The 19062-nt window shown below is 55.2% G+C and overlaps 1 protein-coding gene across 1 annotated transcript in view; it reads left to right on the top strand.

The window, feature by feature from the left end:
* Positions 1–13643, top strand: part of KIF13B (kinesin family member 13B) — a 201435-nt gene extending 187792 nt beyond the window's left edge. The window contains exons 38-41 of the mRNA XM_044912850.1: positions 2342–2408; positions 3679–3685; positions 6058–7031; positions 9313–13643. Of these exons, the coding sequence (XP_044768785.1) occupies positions 2342–2408; positions 3679–3685; positions 6058–7031; positions 9313–9602 (1338 nt within the window). The 3' untranslated portion in view covers positions 9603–13643. The remainder of the gene's footprint in view (positions 1–2341; positions 2409–3678; positions 3686–6057; positions 7032–9312) is intronic.
* Positions 13644–19062: the final 5419 nt, after the last annotated feature.

Below are 19062 nucleotides of genomic sequence, written 5' to 3'. Positions count from 1 at the left end.
GTTGGTTTCTGGCAGCCGCCACCACCTGGCTTCCCAAGGAGGGAGCCCCACAAAGTTACGAGCACGTGAGCAGTAGGTGTGCTCCAAGTACTTGACATTACACTCAGGACCCACTCAGACCCGATCCCATCTTATTTTCGACACTGTGTTTAGCCGTTTCAGATGTGTGTCATCATCCAGTGTCCTGCTTCCCCCTTCCTCTGAATGGTGGCCTCGGGGTAGGCCTGTTCACGAGGCAGGTATGTTGCTGGTGAAGAAGTGGTCATGGGAGTGACTGACGGTGGCGGGAAGCCTGTGAGGAGAGACGTGAGGTCTCAGTGTGACGGCCCGGAGCCGTGACGTGGGGCCCTGGGTACCAGGAAGCCCGTGGGTTTGCTGATGCCACCGTGTCACAGGCTCGTCCCTTCACTCATGTCAGCAGGTATTTTTAAGCATTTACTGGAGTTTTCTCATTCCCCTGAGTCCGAGAGGAGAGTGTAAGTTGTGTTTCCATGTTCTGTTAAGGAGGGCAAGAGTCCTCTCATCTTAGAGAGGCTTCATCCTGGCTGGTTATGTTCCACCCTTGGTGGGATCTTACCTGTTTATGCTTTACGGGGGAATGTTTCACCCCCATCTTGTCTGCTTTAAAGAAGATCTAACTGAGGAATAGAAGTATTTTGGGGGTTGAGCTTAAGAGATGTTTTTTCTGCCTTTACGAAGGAAATATGCTGCGAACACCTTTCCGTTTGTGGGGGACTTCAGATACTATGGAAGAAAGTAAATACCAAAAGGAAGACGGCAGCCCCTGTATTCAAGGACTGTAAGGTGGAGTGGAGGATACTTGCTTGAGTAACTCCACTGTCACTGTCTACCGGGTCGCCAGCAGAGCGGAGTTATTTGGTGCTGTGAACTCAGGTTAACCTCCTGAGTGCACCATCTTGTTCCAGGTGGGCTCTTGTCCCTTCAGTAAGAGTTGGGGCTGCTCAGTAGGAAGCCAGTCTTCGGCCATCTGCCTTAGTGCCTGCCAATTGTCCGGAGCATCCTGATGGCGTAGAAGCCATCGTGGGAACGGGGAGGACCTGGAGCATGTAGGGTCAGAGGAAGGGAAGTGGAAAGATAGGAAATCTGCCTCTCTATGCAATTTAGATTAGGTAAGAGATGAGTGGTCAGCGACTTTTCCTTTTGGATCCAGCAAGACAAAGAACACTGCTACTGCATCGAAACAAACTGCGACAGCCAATTTTGACCCTCCTGTGAGGCTGTGCTGTCAGGATCCTCTGGGAGCTGGGCATCCTGAGGCGAGGTCCAGACTCTGGTGCTGGAACGGGAGGACCTGAGAAGGAGCCAGAGGTTGGTTGATGGAAGAAAGGCAGAAGTGGTGGATTCGTGGTTTCTTGGAGAGAATCCCGTCTGTTTCTGTATCTCACTGCCGTTGTAAACCCAGCAGCTGCTAAAAGGATGCCTGATTTCTTCTCCTTCGCAGTTACCAGCTACTTCTTCTGACCTTCCTTTTCCTTATCCTGGTGCTAATGATTTTTTCACTCTTTTTTTTTTAATGTTCCTTGAGCCGCATGTCCATAAGTAATGACGTCCTTCTCGTGCTGTTGCTTACACAGCCATTGATTCAGGCTCTCACCCCCTCTCATCTGCTCTGTTGCTGGAGTCTCCTCAGCGATCTGCCTACCTTAGCCTTTAAATATTTCTCCAGTCGCTTTGCCTTCTACTGCCAGATCCGTCAGCTCAAGCTCCTGCTTTTCACTCAGGCATCTCTGGCGGTCCTCGTCCTTACTTGATTGGGATACCAAAGGGTCTCTCCATGTATCTGTCCCGCTCTGTGCTCTGCCCCAGAAGTGGGCTGTAGCCGGACTGGCCTCCTTACTCCTCACTTCCTATGAAGACACGTGCTGGTCCTGCTCGGGCACCAGTTCTCCTTGGCCATCAAGGCTTCGTTTGTGTCCCACCTCCTGCCTGAAGCCCTTCCCGATCTTTCCTGTTCCAACCCTTTCTCTGGCATCCTAGAACGCTTGTAGTGCAGAACAGCCTTGACGAACATGCGCCGTACGTGAGTGCAGAGCCTGTGTGCGTGTAAGCACGCCGTGTGTGTTACTGTTTTCAGCACATTTCTGGGGTTACCAGCCGCTTGCTGTGCTCCTTACTGCTTATACTTCCCTGTGTAGTGTGGCGCCGCTAGCCCTTGGCAGGCCTACTTGGCAGTGACTTGTTAGAATTCGCGAAAGTTGTAGAAGTTCACTTCGACTGGGTCCTCCTGACGGGCTCTCCAGTCTGTTCAGTGGAAACCTCTGGTTATCTCTGTTCTGCTTCTCTTGATCCCTCACGCCTGCCTGTTCGCTTGTTTCCTCAGCCCGTGCCCCGAATCATGGTGCAGGCTGCCCTCGCGGATGCTGGGACGACCAGAGCGGCGGAGGTGAGTCAGACGGGGGGGGGCGGGGGGGTGCCTTCACTGGCAGCCGCCCCACATGTGGGGGGTGACCCCGATGCCGTAACTGTTGAGTCCACACCCGTGGGTTTTTCATTTTAGCGTTCCCGTTTTGATAATTAGCTATAATATAGGTCACTGTCTTCTCCCTCTATATTTTCCTTGTTCCACATTTCTATTTTCAACTTGTTAATCATATGATTGCTAAACTTTTAGGTGCTTGACTGCTAATGTAGTCTGTTGCTTTAATAGCCCACTGCTAGGCAAAGGCGATTTCTATAAACAGAACAATCTCCTTATTCCAAGTGTTTGCTTAATTCTCAGTTTTACATTTCATTCTGATTCATGATATCAGCGTGAAAAGACTAATGCTAAGCTGGGGAGAAAATAGTCTCTTATGATCTCCCACAGATGAACAGCACTTCTCATCTTATGAATAGCAAATCTATTTTCTCCCACTGTGTGTTCATTCTCTTAGGAAATGCTGTATCTTCATTAGAAAATTTTATTTATTAAAACAACAGCAAAAATGGGCAAATAATCTGAAAGGGGATTCAGTCCTTTCTGAAAGGCCCTTTCCAATCCAGGACATATTTGGTGTTCACGTGGCCCCCCTCACTCCCCCGTGAGTCGTGTGAGGCAGGCCTGGGGCCCCAAGGCCAATGGGACAGAGGGAGGCCGAGTCTCTTACTGGCGAGGGCACCAGATCTCCTGCAGCCTCTGCAGCTCCAGCCACACCGCTGTTCATCCTGGTGGTTTTTGCAAGGCTAGACTTTCACAGCAGTCTCTATGAGTGGCAGTGGTAAGGGAATAACCCAAGGCTGGGGAATAGGTTTCCACTCACATAGAAACTCCAGTCAAGTGGGAGCGGCTTCCCGCAGTGCTCTCACGGAAGGAATCTGAGGCTGCGCTCGGGCTCAGCAGGAAAGAACGGTGCAATCAGGGCTTGCCTTCTGCCACCTTTGGTCTCTGTTGTCACTGTGGATCTGACCGCTGGTCCCTGGTTGTCACTTACTGGAGCTTTGGATAAACCCTTTAACCTCGCTGGGCCAAGTTGTAAAATGCATATGGTAATACTTCCTGGCCTACATCAAGGGATTCATGTGGGAGCAAATGGGATAATGACCAGGGAAATCTAAGGCACACTCCCTGGACTGTCACCTCCTCAGGACAGGACATAGCTGGCCCTTAGCAGACAGCTGTCCATGTGGCAGTGATGGGGTATTACCCACCAAGGGAATAGGGAGCACGCATGATTTCAGAACCAAAGTTCCCGTTCAGATCCTAGGCTCTTGTAATTTTGTTTGTATATTCTTCCCTGCCTGGTCAGTGATATTAAAAATAAAATAGAAAAGAATAAATAAAACATGTACAAGTTGCAAAAGAAAAATGATTGAAGGATTGCCTAATCTTTTAGAGTATTTATGCTGGTGACAGTTATTGATCTATTGGATTTAGTAAATTTTGCAGCCTAGAGATCCATCACAAAAATGGGCTGTTAATCTCAAGAGGTGCCGTTAATTTCGTACCCTGAAAGGGTGCCTTGTGGGGAAAGGAGGGCCTCTGGAGACAGGAATATAAATGACAATTCACGTGAAAATGCATGATTTATCAAACTTCTGAGTTAAGCCAACTAACTGTAAGAGACTTATAGATCTCAGCTGTTTCCCAGTTCAAATAAATCCTGTATTTCAAATGGAAAATGGCCATTCCTGTAATATAAATAATCTTTCCGTAAATATTGGAAGACATATTTCTTTTTCTGAACAGCACCCTTCTCCAGTGCACCAACCCCATTCCCCATTCCTGCCTTCTCTCTTGCCCCTGTCATTGTGAATCGGGGATAGAAAGATAATCCGCTCCCTTCTTTAAATGGCTTCAGCTGTCAATGAAAGAACACCTTAGCAGCACCTCAGAAACAGTAGAATGTGGACAGGCAGTGGCTGTTGTCATTCCCCAGGAGATTGGGGCCACGTGTGTGTCTCTACCAGTGTGACTCAGACGAGTGATCCCAGAGGGGAAGGCCAGCCTCTGTGGCTCCTTCCGCGCTCAGCCCCTCTTCACTGTAGGGCGGGCGGCTGCTCGGCCTGAGTCTCCCTGGATCAGAGGGCCCTGACCCGTGACATGAGACTGGGCCTGCAGCCCGCCCGTCTCCTCTTCTTCCATCTGACTCCCCGCCAGGAGCCGCAAGTTAGCTACCAGGCCGGAGCGTCGTTTGTCGCTGGGCTGGTGAAGCTATGCTAATTAAGTCCCTTGTGCATCCGCCAAGGACATCCTCCTTCCAACTTTGCAGGAGAAAGTGCTCTTCTGGCCTCTAGTGATTCTCTCCGTTCCCCATGAAGTCCCTGGTGGGCAGGGGATCTGTTTCCATGGGAACAGGGTTCTGAGCCTGAGTGCAGCAAGGCCAGGGGTGCAGGCGGGTAAGGAGGGACTGGAGATTTAGTGTGCACCTACTGGGTGCCGCGCCCTGGGTTGAGGGCCTTTTCCTGCCTTGTCAGGCCTCATGGACCCTGTGTGGCCATCGAGTATGCATTCTGGCCCACCACCAAGCAGGTGCTGTTCCACACCAGCTGAATGTTGTGCGAGTCTACTCAGTTCTGACACTGTCTACCCGCAGACCGCATCAGCACCCACTCAGGCCCACAAGACTGCCCCCGCTTTGGATGCCAGTTGCAAGCCCAGGTTGTCTGTCACCTGTGCTCTGACCAACCGGCTGTAGATAAGAGGTTCCAATGATCCCCACTTGGATTTGATTAATTTGTTAGAATGCTTCACAGAACCTTTTTACTCACTAGATCACCAGTTTATTCCAAGGGATATGACTCAGAAACAGCCAATGGAAGCGAGGCATGGGGCAAGGTGTGGGGAAAAGGTGTGGACGTTCATTGCCTTCCTGGGTACCCTGCTGTCCCCACACCTCTGCGTGTTCACCAGCCCGGCAGCTTCCAGAAGCCTGTCCTTCCAGGTTGTTATGGAGGCCTTGTTACACAGGTGCTATTGATTAAATCATTGGCAATTAGTGATTAAGTCACCTGCAGCCCCGCTCTCTGCCCCGGAGGCCGTGGGGCTGACGCACTAATCACAAGGTGGGTTCCCCTGGCACCCAGCCCCCATTCTGAGGTGCTGCCCCAGAGTCACGGCCTTAACGTGACCTCAGGTGTGGTTGCAGGGGGCTTGTTACGAATATCAAGACACCTTTATTGTTCTTAACACGTAGGAAACTCCAAGGGTTTCAGGAGCTCTGGGGCAGAAACAGGATGAAGGCCGAATATATATTTCTTAGGGTAAGTCAGGCTATCCCAGGCAGCGGTTAGACTCCGAGTGTATACAGAAGGCCAGGAGGTGGAAGGGGCAGGCCGGCGGCCGCCCGCTGTGCTCTCAGCGCCCGCCTGGCCCATAGTGGGCTCCTTGGCATTTGGTCCCTGGAAAGCCGGGGTCACATGGACGAAGTGGTGGCACAGATAGGGACACGGGGTCCGCCCTAGTGCACAGCAGCGGCTTCCCACCCTGCGAGCCGTCATGTTTCAGCCGATGAAATCTGTCGCAGTTCTTTTGGGAATGAGCAGCAAACTTGGGAGTTTTAACCAGTTCTCCTTGCGCCCTTCCCTGCTCCAGGCTCACAGAGAGAGCGTGGGGATCAGTGCGGCCCCCGATGTGACTGCGCACGCGGCCCCCGTGAAGCTCTACGACAGACCGACCAAGGCGCCTGCCCCGCAGGCGGCCGCTGCCGGCGCCCAGGCCCCCGAGGTGCAGGAGGGGCCGCCCAGCCCCCTGAGCGAGGCCTCTAGCGGCTACTTTTCCCACAGCGTGTCCTCCGCCACGCTGTCCGATGCGTTCGTCCCTGGCCTGGACAGCGCGGCGACAGCGGGCGGGCAGACCCCCGGCTCGCCCCCGCCGGCCCTCTGCCAGGCCACCCTGGAGACTGAGTTCCCGCTTCCCCCAACCGCTCCCGCGGCAGACGGTGAGCTTCCCGCCCGCCGGCAAGGCCAGGGCAGCCTTCTGTCGCTGCCGGTCCCAGCAAAGCAGGATGCGTGGGGCGACAGCGATGGCGCATGCGAGGCCAAGGAGCCGGTTTCCTCGGAGAAGGAAGACGCGAGCGCACCCCCGACTCCTCTCCCCGCTTGCGCCCCCCCGAAGGAATCGCGCAGCCGGCAGGGCGGGGGCGAGGTTTCCCCCGCCACCACGCGGCTCCGAAGGCCCGAGGAGCGCGCGAAGCCGGCCGCGGGCTCAGAGCTGGTCGCCTCCACACCACAGGTGCCTCCCGACCTCCTGTCTCCGTCCCCTGCTCCTGCGTCTCCGTTCAGAATCCAGAAGGTGCGGACCTCCGAGCTGAAGTCGTTCACGCGCATGCTGGGCGGAGACCCCAGCTGCCCGGCGGCGGCCGAGGAGGACCTCCTGGCCTCGGGGGCGCTGGGTGTCGGCGGGGCGGGGGCACCTGCCCTGGGAAAAATGGAAGTGTCCTCCGATTCTGAAGAAGCCAGCGAAGTCCCAGAGTGGCTCAGAGAGGGAGAATATGTCACCGTGGGCACCAACAAAATGGGCATCGTGAGATACATCGGGCCCACCGACTTTCAGGAGGGGACGTGGATCGGTGTGGAGCTGGACTTACCTTCAGGTGAGTGGCGCTGCTTGGGGCCTGGTTCCCGGCGTGCAGGTGACTTAGCCAAGGGCGGGCTGGCAGAGGAACCTGCTGTGTGCCCCTGGGCATATCATTGGACCTCCCCGAGCCTCTACTTCTCAGGACCAGGAATAAGAGTTTCCTAAGCCTTCTCTTTGTTTAACCTACATTTTTCGGAAACCTAAGACATTAATTGAAAGCCACTATCAATTTGGTAATGAATTTAAGGACCTTTTTTTTTTTTAAAGGCACAGAGGCCTCTGCTCTTGAACTGTAACAGTCTGACAGTAGCTCTGTGCCGGTCTGCTCGGGTTGCAGACACATGCCTGTGGGGGTGCTTGGATGCCTGGGCGGGAGAACAGAAGGCGGGGTGATCTAAGGTGCATTCCAGGCTCACCAGTCTCTTAAGTGTCATTGTAGAATGGCACATCTTACAAGCGACTGGATCACCATTTTCCGAAAAACCAGGGGCACAACTTAAGGAATTACTTGGTCCTTCAGATGTTTGTATTTATTTAAGAGGGAGAGCCCGAGCAGGGGGAGCAGCAGGCAGAGGGAGAAGCAGACTCCCCACTGAGCAAGGAGCCCCACATGCAGCTCGATCCTGGGATCCTGAGATCATGACTTGAGCAGAAGTCAGACGCTCAGTCAGCTGAGGCACCAGGCATCCCCAGATGTTTTTTTTTTAACACAGCTTTATTGTGATACCAATTCACATACTGTAAAGTCTACCTGTTAGAAGTGTACGGTTTAATGGTTCTGAGTATCTTTACCGAATTGTGCAACCATTACCGCAGTCTACTTTTAGAATAGGTTTATCAGTCCTCCCCCACAAAAAAGCCACATGTCCATTGCAAGGCAGTCTCCTCCTTAAGCCCTAGGTAACCAATAATCTATTTTTTGTCTCTCTAAATGTATATGAAATGTCTCAATCTGGACATTCACATAAAGGGGATCAGGCAGAATGTGGGCTTTTGTGACTGGCTTCTTTCACTTAGCATGATTTTCCAAGGTAGATCCGGTTACAAGCTGGGTCAGCACTTCATTCCTTTTTATGGCCAAATACTGTTCCGTTGTTGGGGGGGCACCTTTTGTTCATCCATTTGTCAGTGGGTGGACATGTGGGTGGTTTCCACTTTTTGGCGACTGTGAATAATGCTGTAAGTTGGAAGTGGTTCCAGAAGAGTCCTGTAGCTAGAATATTTTTTGAAGGAGTATCTGCTACTATGTGCAGAGGAATTGGGAGAGAAGTTTATATCTGCAGTTGAATTCAAGAATTGAAGAGGGATTAACAAATGGATCAGTTCATCCAACAATATGTATTAAGCATCTACCATGTAGCAGTCACCATGTTGGATCCCAAGGATACTTTGGGGAGCGAAATAAAGTCCCTGGTTTCACTGGACTTTCATTTTAAGAGGGAGAAAATTGCCAAGTAGACAAATAAATAATTAAAATTTGATAGTAGTAAGGATCGTGAAGAAAATGAAATGGGGTGAGTAGGCCGGATGGTGGGGAACCTAGAAGCGGGGAGCTGGTGCTGGGGGCGGGGGTGCATGCCCTGGGAGCCGAGTGATAGCGGTGGCCCGAGAGAGATGGTCTGTTAGGTGCTTTGAGAGGTGCACTGAGGGGACCCTTGTTGATGGAGAGCAGAGGTGTGGTGGGGAGAGAAGGGCAGGACAGTGGATGTAGAGAATTCATGATTGTTTTTGCTGCAGAGATCATGCTCCCCACCAACCTGTCCCCATGGCACGTTGACATTTAGGGGTCATGGAGGCCCGTTTCTTCAGGCACCCTCTCCCTGTACTGACTTCAGTGCCGGGTTCTCCTTCTTCACCTCAGTGCATTTTCTGTTGCTTTTACAAAGGAAACTTCCTCATGCCATCTTGATACATCAAGTGTGATATCTGACTAGCTACAATTTGGTAATTTGCCAGTTTCCATCTGTTAGAGTCAGGAAAAATAATCGTTCTACAATGACATCCATCCTAGGTTTACATGTTGGCCAGCCAGGTTGAAGGTCCATGCCCGAGGCTGGGGTGGGGTCGGTCCAGCTCTGCTTTGGTGACTTGCCTGCACCCGGACACCGGAAATGGCAGGACCTGGGGCTGCCCGGGGGTGCCCGTCCTTGGGGACCACCGTGTGCCTCCGGGGTCACCCCGGCCTCCTTTGCTCAACAGTGAGCACCTGTGCCCCCGGGGAGCCACCAGGCACACAGGGGCCCGGAGCGAGGGGCTGTGAGAAGCCACCCCCATGTGTTCTTCTCTCCTCCCCTCAGGTAAGAATGACGGCTCCATCGGAGGGAAGCAGTACTTCAAGTGCAACCCCGGCTACGGGCTGCTGGTGAGGCCAGGCCGGGTGCGCAGAGCAGTGGGCGCAGGCCAGCGGCGCAGCGCGGGTCTCCGGCTGCAGGGCGCCCCCGAGCCCCGCAGGAGCAGCACCCTCTCCGGCTCCGCCACCAACCTGGCCTCCCTGACGGCGGCTCTGGCCAAGGTGGAGGGTGCCACAGCGCTGAGGGCCGACAGGAGCCATAAGAACCCTGAGAACCGAAAATCCTGGGCCAGCTAAACCAGTGCTGGATGCTGCAGCCCCCCCTCCCCTCTCCGGGTCGCATCCTCCCGGGCTGCCTGCCTGCTTCCCTCTGCTTCCCAGGCAGAGGCTGACAGAGAGGGGGTGGCCAGTGCCCCCTTCTGAGCCTTGCCAGTGACAGCGCGGGGGTGGGGATGGGAACTGAGTGGGCAGGGACACCTTAAGTCCCCTTCCGTGGGGAACATGGCGAGGCATCCTTTCTGCACAACACAGGGCTGCTGACCTCTCCCTGCTCCTCCTGGGACTCTGGAAGCTTCATTTCTTCCTCTGCGCAGAGAATGGGGAGGCATCTCAGCAAGGTAGAGGGTGGAAGGTTCTGGGAGCTGAGAGCAGTCCTGGATTGTGGGAGCGAGGCTCCTGCCCATCCCCGTGCCTGGGGATCCCCCCCCTGGGGGGTGCTGTTGTTCCTTTTTTTGGTTCTGATGACCCCATTAACTTCTTAACCATCTCAGTGCCTTTCTTTCCCGCAGAGGGGGGGCATCCTCCCTGTGCCTCCAGAGCCGGCGCCTCGGCCGACCTGTGCTGGTCCTGGCTTGCTCCCTAGGCTCACTGCATCCCTCCGGCCCCCAGAGTCCCTGCACCAAGTAACAAGCTCCCGTAAGTGCCTCTGGCTAGCCTCCTGGGGTTTCTGGCACTGGGTCCAGGGCGCCCTAGCAAGGGGCACTGGGCCTGGCCCCTCCTGCCTTTCCCTCTTCCTTTCCACAGGGTTTCTTAGGGCTTTCTTTGTGGGTGTGTTAGTGTCTTTAATACCTGCAAAGTGTTTTCTCTTTGTCATTTATTCCCTTAACAGAGTGCTTAGAATATATTTATTTATATTTATTTTTTCAAAATCTGAAGTCATTCGCGAGCCACAATCATCTGCCCAGGCATGAGTGCCCGGGGCTTGCCTCGCACATCGCTAGCCTCTGAGGTCACTCAGGGGCTGCCAGCCTCCGGCTTCGGGTGGAGGTTCCCAGAGGGGCCAGAGGATGATGCCCCTCCTTATGTCGTTATTGACACAGATACACAAGTGGCCTTACTCTAAGGTGACAGTGACAACTTGGAGAATTATGTTATTGTGCTTCTGCAGTGACGAAGTCAGAGGCATCATGACCTTACCTGGTGCAATTTTGGTTTCTTGGAAGGACCTTAGACTAGTTTAACTTCTTGGCTATTCTCTACCCTGACTCCCTGACCGAGCCTGGGTGACTGTGGCCTAGCAGAGCTCCCCACTGTCCCTGTGGCTGGCCCTTTGCCAAGCCACAGACGCGGCCCGGACAGCATGAGACCTCCAAGAGCATTGCCCACCTCCTGTCAGGATACCTCTGGGCCTGGAGCCCTTTCCTGCTGGGCTCACTGGGACGGGGTCTGTGGAAGCAGGCAGAGGGCTGGTGCCTTGCAGGCCGTGGTGGTGCGTGGCCCGGCGGGAGGAAGTGCTGGGTGGGCAGCAGGGCGGGCAGGGCCGATGGGGCCCCTCCATGGCAGCAGTAGCCCAGTGACCACCTGCCGTGCGCATCCTCACGAGCTGGCCGCAGGAGCCGAGGGGACACGGTGGCCCCTCCGAGACAGAGCCCAGGGTCAGGATTTGTGTGCAGCCGTCTTGGAGGCCCGTTTTTAGCTCTCACGTTTAGACCCTAAAAACAATGCCCAGAAAGCCCTTTTTTGCAAAATCTCATTCTCTAGGGATTTGAAGCCCCTCCTGAGAAGTAACACCAGGTTCCCTGCCCCTGGGTGGGGATGGGTGGGGCCCGCGGGCAGCTGGGAAAGCAGAGCCCCGTGGGCACCCCGAGGTGTTGCGGCTGCTGCACGCCGCGTCCCCCCCGGGGAGGAGCCCGAGATTAATTAGCTTCCATTAATTACACGTGGCGGTGCCCGCCAGCCGCTCCGGCCCAGCTCCCTATCAGCCCGCTGTGTGCCAGCGCGGTTTAACCTCCGCCTGGGAGGGGGTGGGCCACACTCGGCGGACAACGCGGGCCTCCCGAGGACAGAGGACAGGGCCCGGAGCGGACGAGCACACCCCTGGCGTAGCCTTAGCCCCGCAGATGTTCATAGTTTCAGGGCTGGACGGGATCTTCTCACAGGGAACAGGCTGAAGCCAAGGAGAGGTCGGTGCTTCTTTCCCGCTTGTAGAAGTTTGGGCGTCCGACTGCCCGCCAGGCGCTCTCTGCTGTCCCCGGAAGCACCGGGCACCCTCTGCTCAGCGCCGAAGCTGCCCTCCCCCCCCCCCCCCGGCGGCCCCTGCGTCCCGTCCTCGGCCGCACAGCTCCGTTGGCCCCGGGAGGGCGGTGTCTCTGTTCCTCCGGCCGTGGCGGCCACGGGGGCACCGCGGGGGCTCCTGCCCGGCGCCCCACGTGTGAGGGGACCCGGCCCAGGGGCGGGGCAACCGCACCCGCGTGCTGCCTGTCTTCGTGCTGTGCGTTCTGCGCCGGACCTGGAGCACCTGAGCGGAGCGCCGGGCGGGACAGCTCTGTTGCCCCCCGGGTGGGCAGGTCGTCGTTCTTCGTGGGAGGAAGGTGCTGCGGGGGCTGCTTGCCGGGGTTTCCTGCCAGTGGAGCGTGCTTTGGGCCCCGCCCCGTAGCGTGCGAGAGAGGACAGGGCCGCCCCGTCGGTGTTCGGGGGGGGCGGGGCGGCTATCACTGTGGCTGGCCGGTCACCAGTGCCCGGAGAGGCGGGTGTGGCTCTCCTGCCCCAGCTGCGGCCCCGCGGGCACCCTGGCAGCCACGAGGGCTGTGCCGGGTCCTCGCAGGGACAGGGTTTGCCGTCCTGAGCCTCCCGTCTTCGTGCTCCGCCACCTGCACGTCCCTTCCAGGCCCGTGTGTCGCCGGATCACTCAGGGTGCAGGCGTCACTCCGTTGTAGTCCGCTGTCTTCCCAGGCAGCACCCCTCCTTGGTGGGGCGGGGTGAGCAGTGCCAGTCGGAAGGAGGCCCGCCCTGCACTGGTCTCCGGCCTTCCCTCTGGCTTCTCGGTGCAGACTCCTGGTAACTCGTTGCTGGGAAAGCAGTGGCACGAAGTAGACGTGGTCACTAAAGCCGTAGCCCAGGCAGTCCCCACAACCCAGCATTTACTGGGCCAGACGTGGCGTCTTGCGGGTCGTGTGACCGTGGGAGACAGAGGGAAGCACCCCATCTCCCCTGTCTTCTGTTCCCACCTTACTGATAGGCCTGATGGTAAATGGCGTGTCAGCGCTAGGGTGCGGGATGTGGTGCCGGCAGCTCCCGGCTCTGGGATCCGGGGTGACAGCAAGAGGGCTGCCTGCACGCACGTGCCGCACGAGGACGTGGCAGAGGCCAGGCGGGGGCCGCAGGGGGGGCAGCTGTCCGGAATCCCAGCCTGGCCGGAGGGCGCGGGAGCAGGAGAAGGCACGGCCCGCGCGTGGGGCCGGGCTCAGCCGTGAAGGGCCTCGTGTGTTTGCGGAGAGCTTGGCGCTTCCGTTGAGCTGTGAATGGGACCCTTGAAGAGTTTGAATGGCTTTAGGCGTTTCCATCCCCCATTACTTCCCTTTTCTCCCCTTGGCTTACTGTTCCCTGTATGTGAGACCCCCAAGAAGTTCCAGGGTATTTATTTTCCTGGCGAAGACCAGCCCCACTTGCCTGAGGTCTGCCTGGAGGCCTGCGTCTTGGACAGGGAGTGCCCGAGGAGGCGGCCACCAGTTTGTTGTGCCTTACCCTGGGGACGGTGAGTGCAGCCTGTCTTTTATGCCCAAGACGCTGGCTCGATGATCTCCACACGCCTCTCTCTCTCCGAGAAGTCCGACGTGCCTTCAGCCGGGCTGCTGACACTAATTTTGTGGGGGGTCTTGGAACATCTCCATGTGCAGAGTTGTGTGAATACGATTGGTTCACGTATAAAGAAGTGATTTTGATTGAGGGACTATATTGATTTGCTGCACATGAAATGGGAGTTAAAAAATCCAAAGACTCTGTAATGAATTGTAAAGACTGAATGATTTGTATTATATAATGAACTAAACCTCTGTAATTTTGTACCATATATGCCTTTCTGTCGTATGACCAGCGGCCTCTAAATAAAACCAGGTGATTTCTTGCCTATGTCTGAGGTTGGTCTTGTTGCTTTTCCCTCCCTGACCCAGGCGCGGGGGTGTTTGGGGTCATTCCAGACGGTCCCACAGGGCAAGGGGTGGCCTGGGTCCAAGGCTTTTCAAGATTGAGACTAGAAGAGGGAGGCTCGGGGAAGCAGCAGGTCCCCGAGCGCACCTCTCCGGGCCCTATGCTCTTTGTGGTGTGGACTGAAGAACCGGGGAGGCCCCACGGGTTCTGTGGCCAGTCTTACTCCCCTTAGTTGAGACCTCTCACAGGAGCCAAGAACCAGTTTCGGGTAACGGGAGCATCTGGGCTAACTGGGAGGCAGCTGGCCTGGAGGGGGTTGGAGGTGGCAGGGACAGGCCGCTTCTCTGGAGCAGTGTGTCCCAATTCTCAGGGCACGGCCCCACTGGCTTGATCTACAAGCCCCACCCCCCAGCAGAACCGCCAACTAGGGAGCCGAGGACGTGTTCCACTGCTGCGCAGGTGGTTCTGGGGAGGGGATGGTGGTTGCGGACACTGGCAGGGCTGGTCACACCCCCACAGGCTGTGGAACCCAGTGATCTCTCTGGGTTCCTGCTTGTCCCCATCCTCAGGACGTGCGCCCAGCGTGGCCCAGCGCGGTTCGCAATGGCCCGGCCGACCTGGGCAGATGAGCAGGTCTCCTGTCAGATGGAGCACAGGACGGGGACGAGGCCGGCCCGGGGTGCTGCTTTCACAGGGAACCGACTCCCTGGGCAGCCCTGCGTCCGCGGCTCACTTGGCCCTCATCTGATGTGAATGTCCTTGCAGATGGAGAGGGCTGATGGGAGGTGGCCACCAGTCAGGGCACATCTTTGCGGGACTTGTTTATACTCCTAAGTGCCAAAGAGTTGTTCTCAGAGAGAAGTACTGCCAAATTATGACACAAATTTGGCAGCCGGGAGCGGCCCTGCTCTGAGGCACGAGTCTGAACGCAGAATTGATCTAGCTCCTGGGATAAATCCTCATTTTTCGAGTTGCTACTTGTTCTCTCGCAACTCATATTATCTTCTCTGTCTGCCTGAGGCTGGGGGGTTGTTACAGTTGCTCAGACCCGAAAATGGGCTCCAGTGGACACGTCCCATTTAGTTGGTTTGGTCACTCGCTGAGTCACTCAGTGTTCTTGTCCTGCGCCGGGCCTCGTGCAGCGAGCAGGGCAGACAAGCGATCCTGACGAGACCCACAGCCCCGTCTAGAGGGCACGGGGCCGCCAGGAGGGGCCCCAGGGGCTCTAGGGGTTGAGGAGGTTCCCTCCAGGCTGGTGTTTGCAGGACTCGGAGGACAGGAGGTGGAGGGGGTACTGCTGGGCAGGCGGCGGGCCTGAAGGAAGCAGAAAGCAGTTTGGGCCCAAATAGAGGAGCGCGAGGTCACTATGTTCTCTGTATTCCCTCCCCCATCCTCCGCTCACCTCCACTTGCGACTTTGGGTTTGGGGGCAACTTAAAATTTAGCAGAGCCTTTTCTAATGATGTATGTATGGTAAGAAGAGAAAACCGTTTACTTCTCAGGCTTTCTCTGAGGAGGAGTAAAGCAAATCAAGCCGAGTCTGTTGGGTGAGAGGGGGCTGGGGCACTCTGTCCTTGAGTCCTGCGTAAGGATCTGACCCCAACCACTGGATGTCTTTAAAGAAACACAACGAAACACAAAGCTTTCTTTGATTCCATTTTTCCACTGCTAAAGGTGAAGAAACCCCGGGAAAGATGGCTCTTTTAAGAAAACGAGGTGCTTGGCATGTGGCCTGGAGTGGGAGAGGGAAGGTGTGTGGAATGTCACGGCTCGGCACGAGGAAGGACAAGGCCGCGGTCCCCGCGGTGGAGAAGCCGCTAGGACCGCAGTGGTTCTGGGATGGGGGGGCAGCTGGGGGGGAGGGAGGCTGGGGCCTGCTTGAGGGCGCCACGGGGCGGGACAGCCCGCGGAAGGCCCGGCCGCTTCTGGGTGGGACACGCCCAGAGAAGGCAGTTCGGTCGGAGGCTGACAGACTCAGGGGCTTTCGTGAGCAGGTGGCATTCCCTCTCAACCAGGTGGTGTTTGATGTCACCTCAGCCCTGTCCAGGCGCCCTCAGATGGCCACCAATCGCTTTTTTTTTTTTTTTTAAAGCAAAGGCACTGACGTCCGAAAGGGAACACCGCCGCACCCCCGCCCCTCCCGCCCCGTTAGTGTCGGGGCCCTTCCCAAATGACCGTCCTTACCCAAAGAAATCCCGGCCAGGCTTTGTTCAGTTTTACGTTTTATTCTCTAATAGGTACAATACTAAAATAAACACAAATTAAAAAAAAGTTTTATTAAAACAAAACTGTACAAAAAAGCAGTATACTACATTTTAATTACAGAACAGTCTACTGTCCAAAAGGCACTAATCCAGAATAGGAGATACAATGATACAGGACTCATTTGAACTATTTTAATCAATACAATAGAGCACTTGTTTCTTTGACCATTTACATCTAGAAACAAGGGCTTTTTGCTACAGTCATTACACATTGTTATAAATATGAGTCCCACGGGTGAAGGTGCAGTATCGCTCTCCCTAGACAAGGTTCACGCCAAGAGGGACTGCCGTGGGGCTGAGAGGTGGGCGGGCGGCGGGGGTGGGGCCCGGGCGGGGCGCCCGACGCCTTCCCCGGGGAAAGGCGACCGCCCTGGGCGCACAGAGCTTGTCTTCCGGCCTGGCCTCTCAGATGGTTGGTTTCTGGCCTTTACTGGCAGCCACTTTCCCCCCCTCTTGTGTGTTAGCACCGGGAAAGTGGGTTCTGAGATGCTCCAGGGAACTGGGGCTGCAGGTCTGGGTGATGAAGCGCCAGCAGCTCAGCAGAGGGTAGGCATTTTGGTAACCTGGTCTGAAAAAGGCAGAGGGACACAGAGCCCGGGGACGGCCAGTGAGCGGGGCACTAGAGCCAGGCAGAGCCCCCTGCTACTTTCTGGGTAGACTTCTGGCCCAGAACTGAGAGGTCCTGCATCTCCTCCTGAGGGACCCGGTGGAGTCTTCTGTCAGGGAGATCTGACAATCTTTTGTTTTGGAAGTTGCTTTCTGGAAGTGGGATTCTGCTTCCCAGAGGCCAGTGCCCTGCCTCACTGCTGCCTCAGGACCGCGAGCAGCTCCTGGGCAGGAGAGGGCCAAGCTCTGTCCACTTCTGCATGTTTGGTGGCCTGGACAACTCTCTAAACCCCAAATTTCATTCTCTAATGGACTCTGGACCTAAGGAAGAGAGATACTGCAGCTTTCCAAACAGTGTCATACACATATAAGACAAAGACAGGCATCTGATGTTAACAAAAATAAGTAACAAAGAAATAGGATTAAACCAAATCTCTTCTCACAGCATCCTATACTACATCCTCCTTCTGCTTAGCAGAAAATTGTACGTACACAAAAATACAAATACACAATTTTGTAGAACAGTCTGATTTTAATATATTTATATATATTTATATTTATACGAGTGGCAGGTTAGTTCATTATATAGAGCTTTTTGCACTTTTGGCTCATATGCAACAAGGCTTATAAATTCAGCTTTAGCTTTCATTCAGGTTTTATAGCTTTTGAACAATTGTTTTCACATTTAAAGCAGCATCCAATTTGCACTAGGAGTTTGTGGTGATTACAGGAAAGATGGGGTCAGGAGGTTACTGACAGGGAAGGCAGGGCCAGGGGCAGATATACATTCCAGTGTGTGTGGCGATGTCAGAGGATTGCTATGGGACAGAGTTGACCATGATGACCCCTTGAGGTAGACTGAACACCTTACAGCAGACTCAGACACAGGTGCGACTCCCCTCAGGGACACATGGTGCACAAGATGGGGGACAGAGACCAGGAGACGCCAAAGGGAAACACAAAGACTAAGACACACGACGGCCAAGGCAGGGAAAGGGCGCTCTGCCCCCACACCCATCTGGCAGGGACCCCACACAGCCCGTCGCAGATACTCGAGTATTTGGTGGACGCTAAAGACTCTGAGGCAGTCCCAAGGCATCTGGTCCATGGTATCTAATCAGATTATGACTGTCAAACTCACTTTCTATTTTATAACCAGCTGCGCCAGCTCGTTCCCACCCCTGCCATGGACAGGCAAACAGAGCTGCACGTGGTTCCGCAACGGGAACGAGTCCCAGCACTGCGCGGGCGCCGCAGTGTTCGGGTCCGGTTAATGGAGAAGCAGGCGGGCCTCCTCCGCCTGGTGCCGCACTGCACCGCTGTCCCCTGCGCTGCTGCAGTCCCGCGCACGCGCCTCTGGGGCAACTGACAAGCCCCCGGGGAAGCCATCAACACCAGCGTCCGCAGGACCGAGCAGCAGCACACGGCCGACTCCGGGTTGGTGTGACGTGCTCCAGGGCAGCCTCCCTCTCGTCAGCACCGTCATCACCACGGCAGTGGTCTCCCACTGGATCACTTTCATCAACCCGCCTCCCTTGTCTATCCAAATCCAAAGAATTCCTCTGGCAAATCTGCCCATACCTGTTAAATGTGAATGCCCACCATTTGGGTTATTACATTGTCTGAACAAAAAACGCTGGATTATTAATGAAAATAAAGTGCCTGGGTATGGATTTGTCCATCTTGCAAAAACTTTTTAATGCACCAACAAATCATCTGAGCGCTGCTTAGTGCGGTGATGTGAACAGAGTGCAGTCACAAAATAATCCGTCGTACACCCACCACATTTAATAAAGGCCCCGAATTTAGGTCAGACTTCAATTACTTTAAAAAAGAAGCAAACAAATAACCTCACACTCATTTTCAAAGACACACTTTTGATCTTGCTTCACCCCCAGCGATGATGGCCCTTCTGAGCCCTTGTGAGCAGACACCCTGACCCCTCAAATCTAGGAAGAGAGGACAGGGGGAGGCAGCCAGGGTTCCAATGATTAATGATGGCAAATGAATCATTGTGTTTTTAACTATGATTATCTGACTCTTTGCCCTCTTGGATCTGGATGCACTTTCCAGCTGCGGACAAAAGACTGACTTCTGCTCTGCGGCTGTCTTGCTCTCCCCTATCTCCCCCACTCAGTAGCTGTAGACCTCGCAAAGCAGGCTCCTTAACATTCTCGATGAACCGAGACTGGAACCGCATCAACAGAGACATCCCTAAAAAGCAGCACAGGAAAGAGTGACAAAGCCAGCCTGATGGGGCAATGACGATGTCGCCCTGCCCACGAGCTTGCCCTTGTAGTTGTTCTGCCTGCAGAACGCCAGGGACCCTGGAGAGGGGCAGCTATCTGCGCCCGCCCCTGGGGGCTAAGTGCAGGGTGGGGAAGGGATGGGGGCAGGGCACAGGCCGACTCTCTGGCAGGTCCCAGAGGTCTGTAACTTGCTTAGGCACTTAAAAAACGTAACTAGAAATGTATCCTTGGAAGGTACTGCATACCCAACGGTGACTATGGCGGTGGAAGGGAG

The sequence above is a fragment of the Neomonachus schauinslandi genome, chromosome 2 (assembly GCF_002201575.2).
Source record: "Neomonachus schauinslandi chromosome 2, ASM220157v2, whole genome shotgun sequence".
In the NCBI taxonomy this organism is placed as follows: domain Eukaryota; kingdom Metazoa; phylum Chordata; class Mammalia; order Carnivora; family Phocidae; genus Neomonachus; species Neomonachus schauinslandi.
The sequence above is the reverse complement of the archived record's forward strand: the minus strand, read 5'-3'. Positions and strand labels throughout refer to the sequence as shown.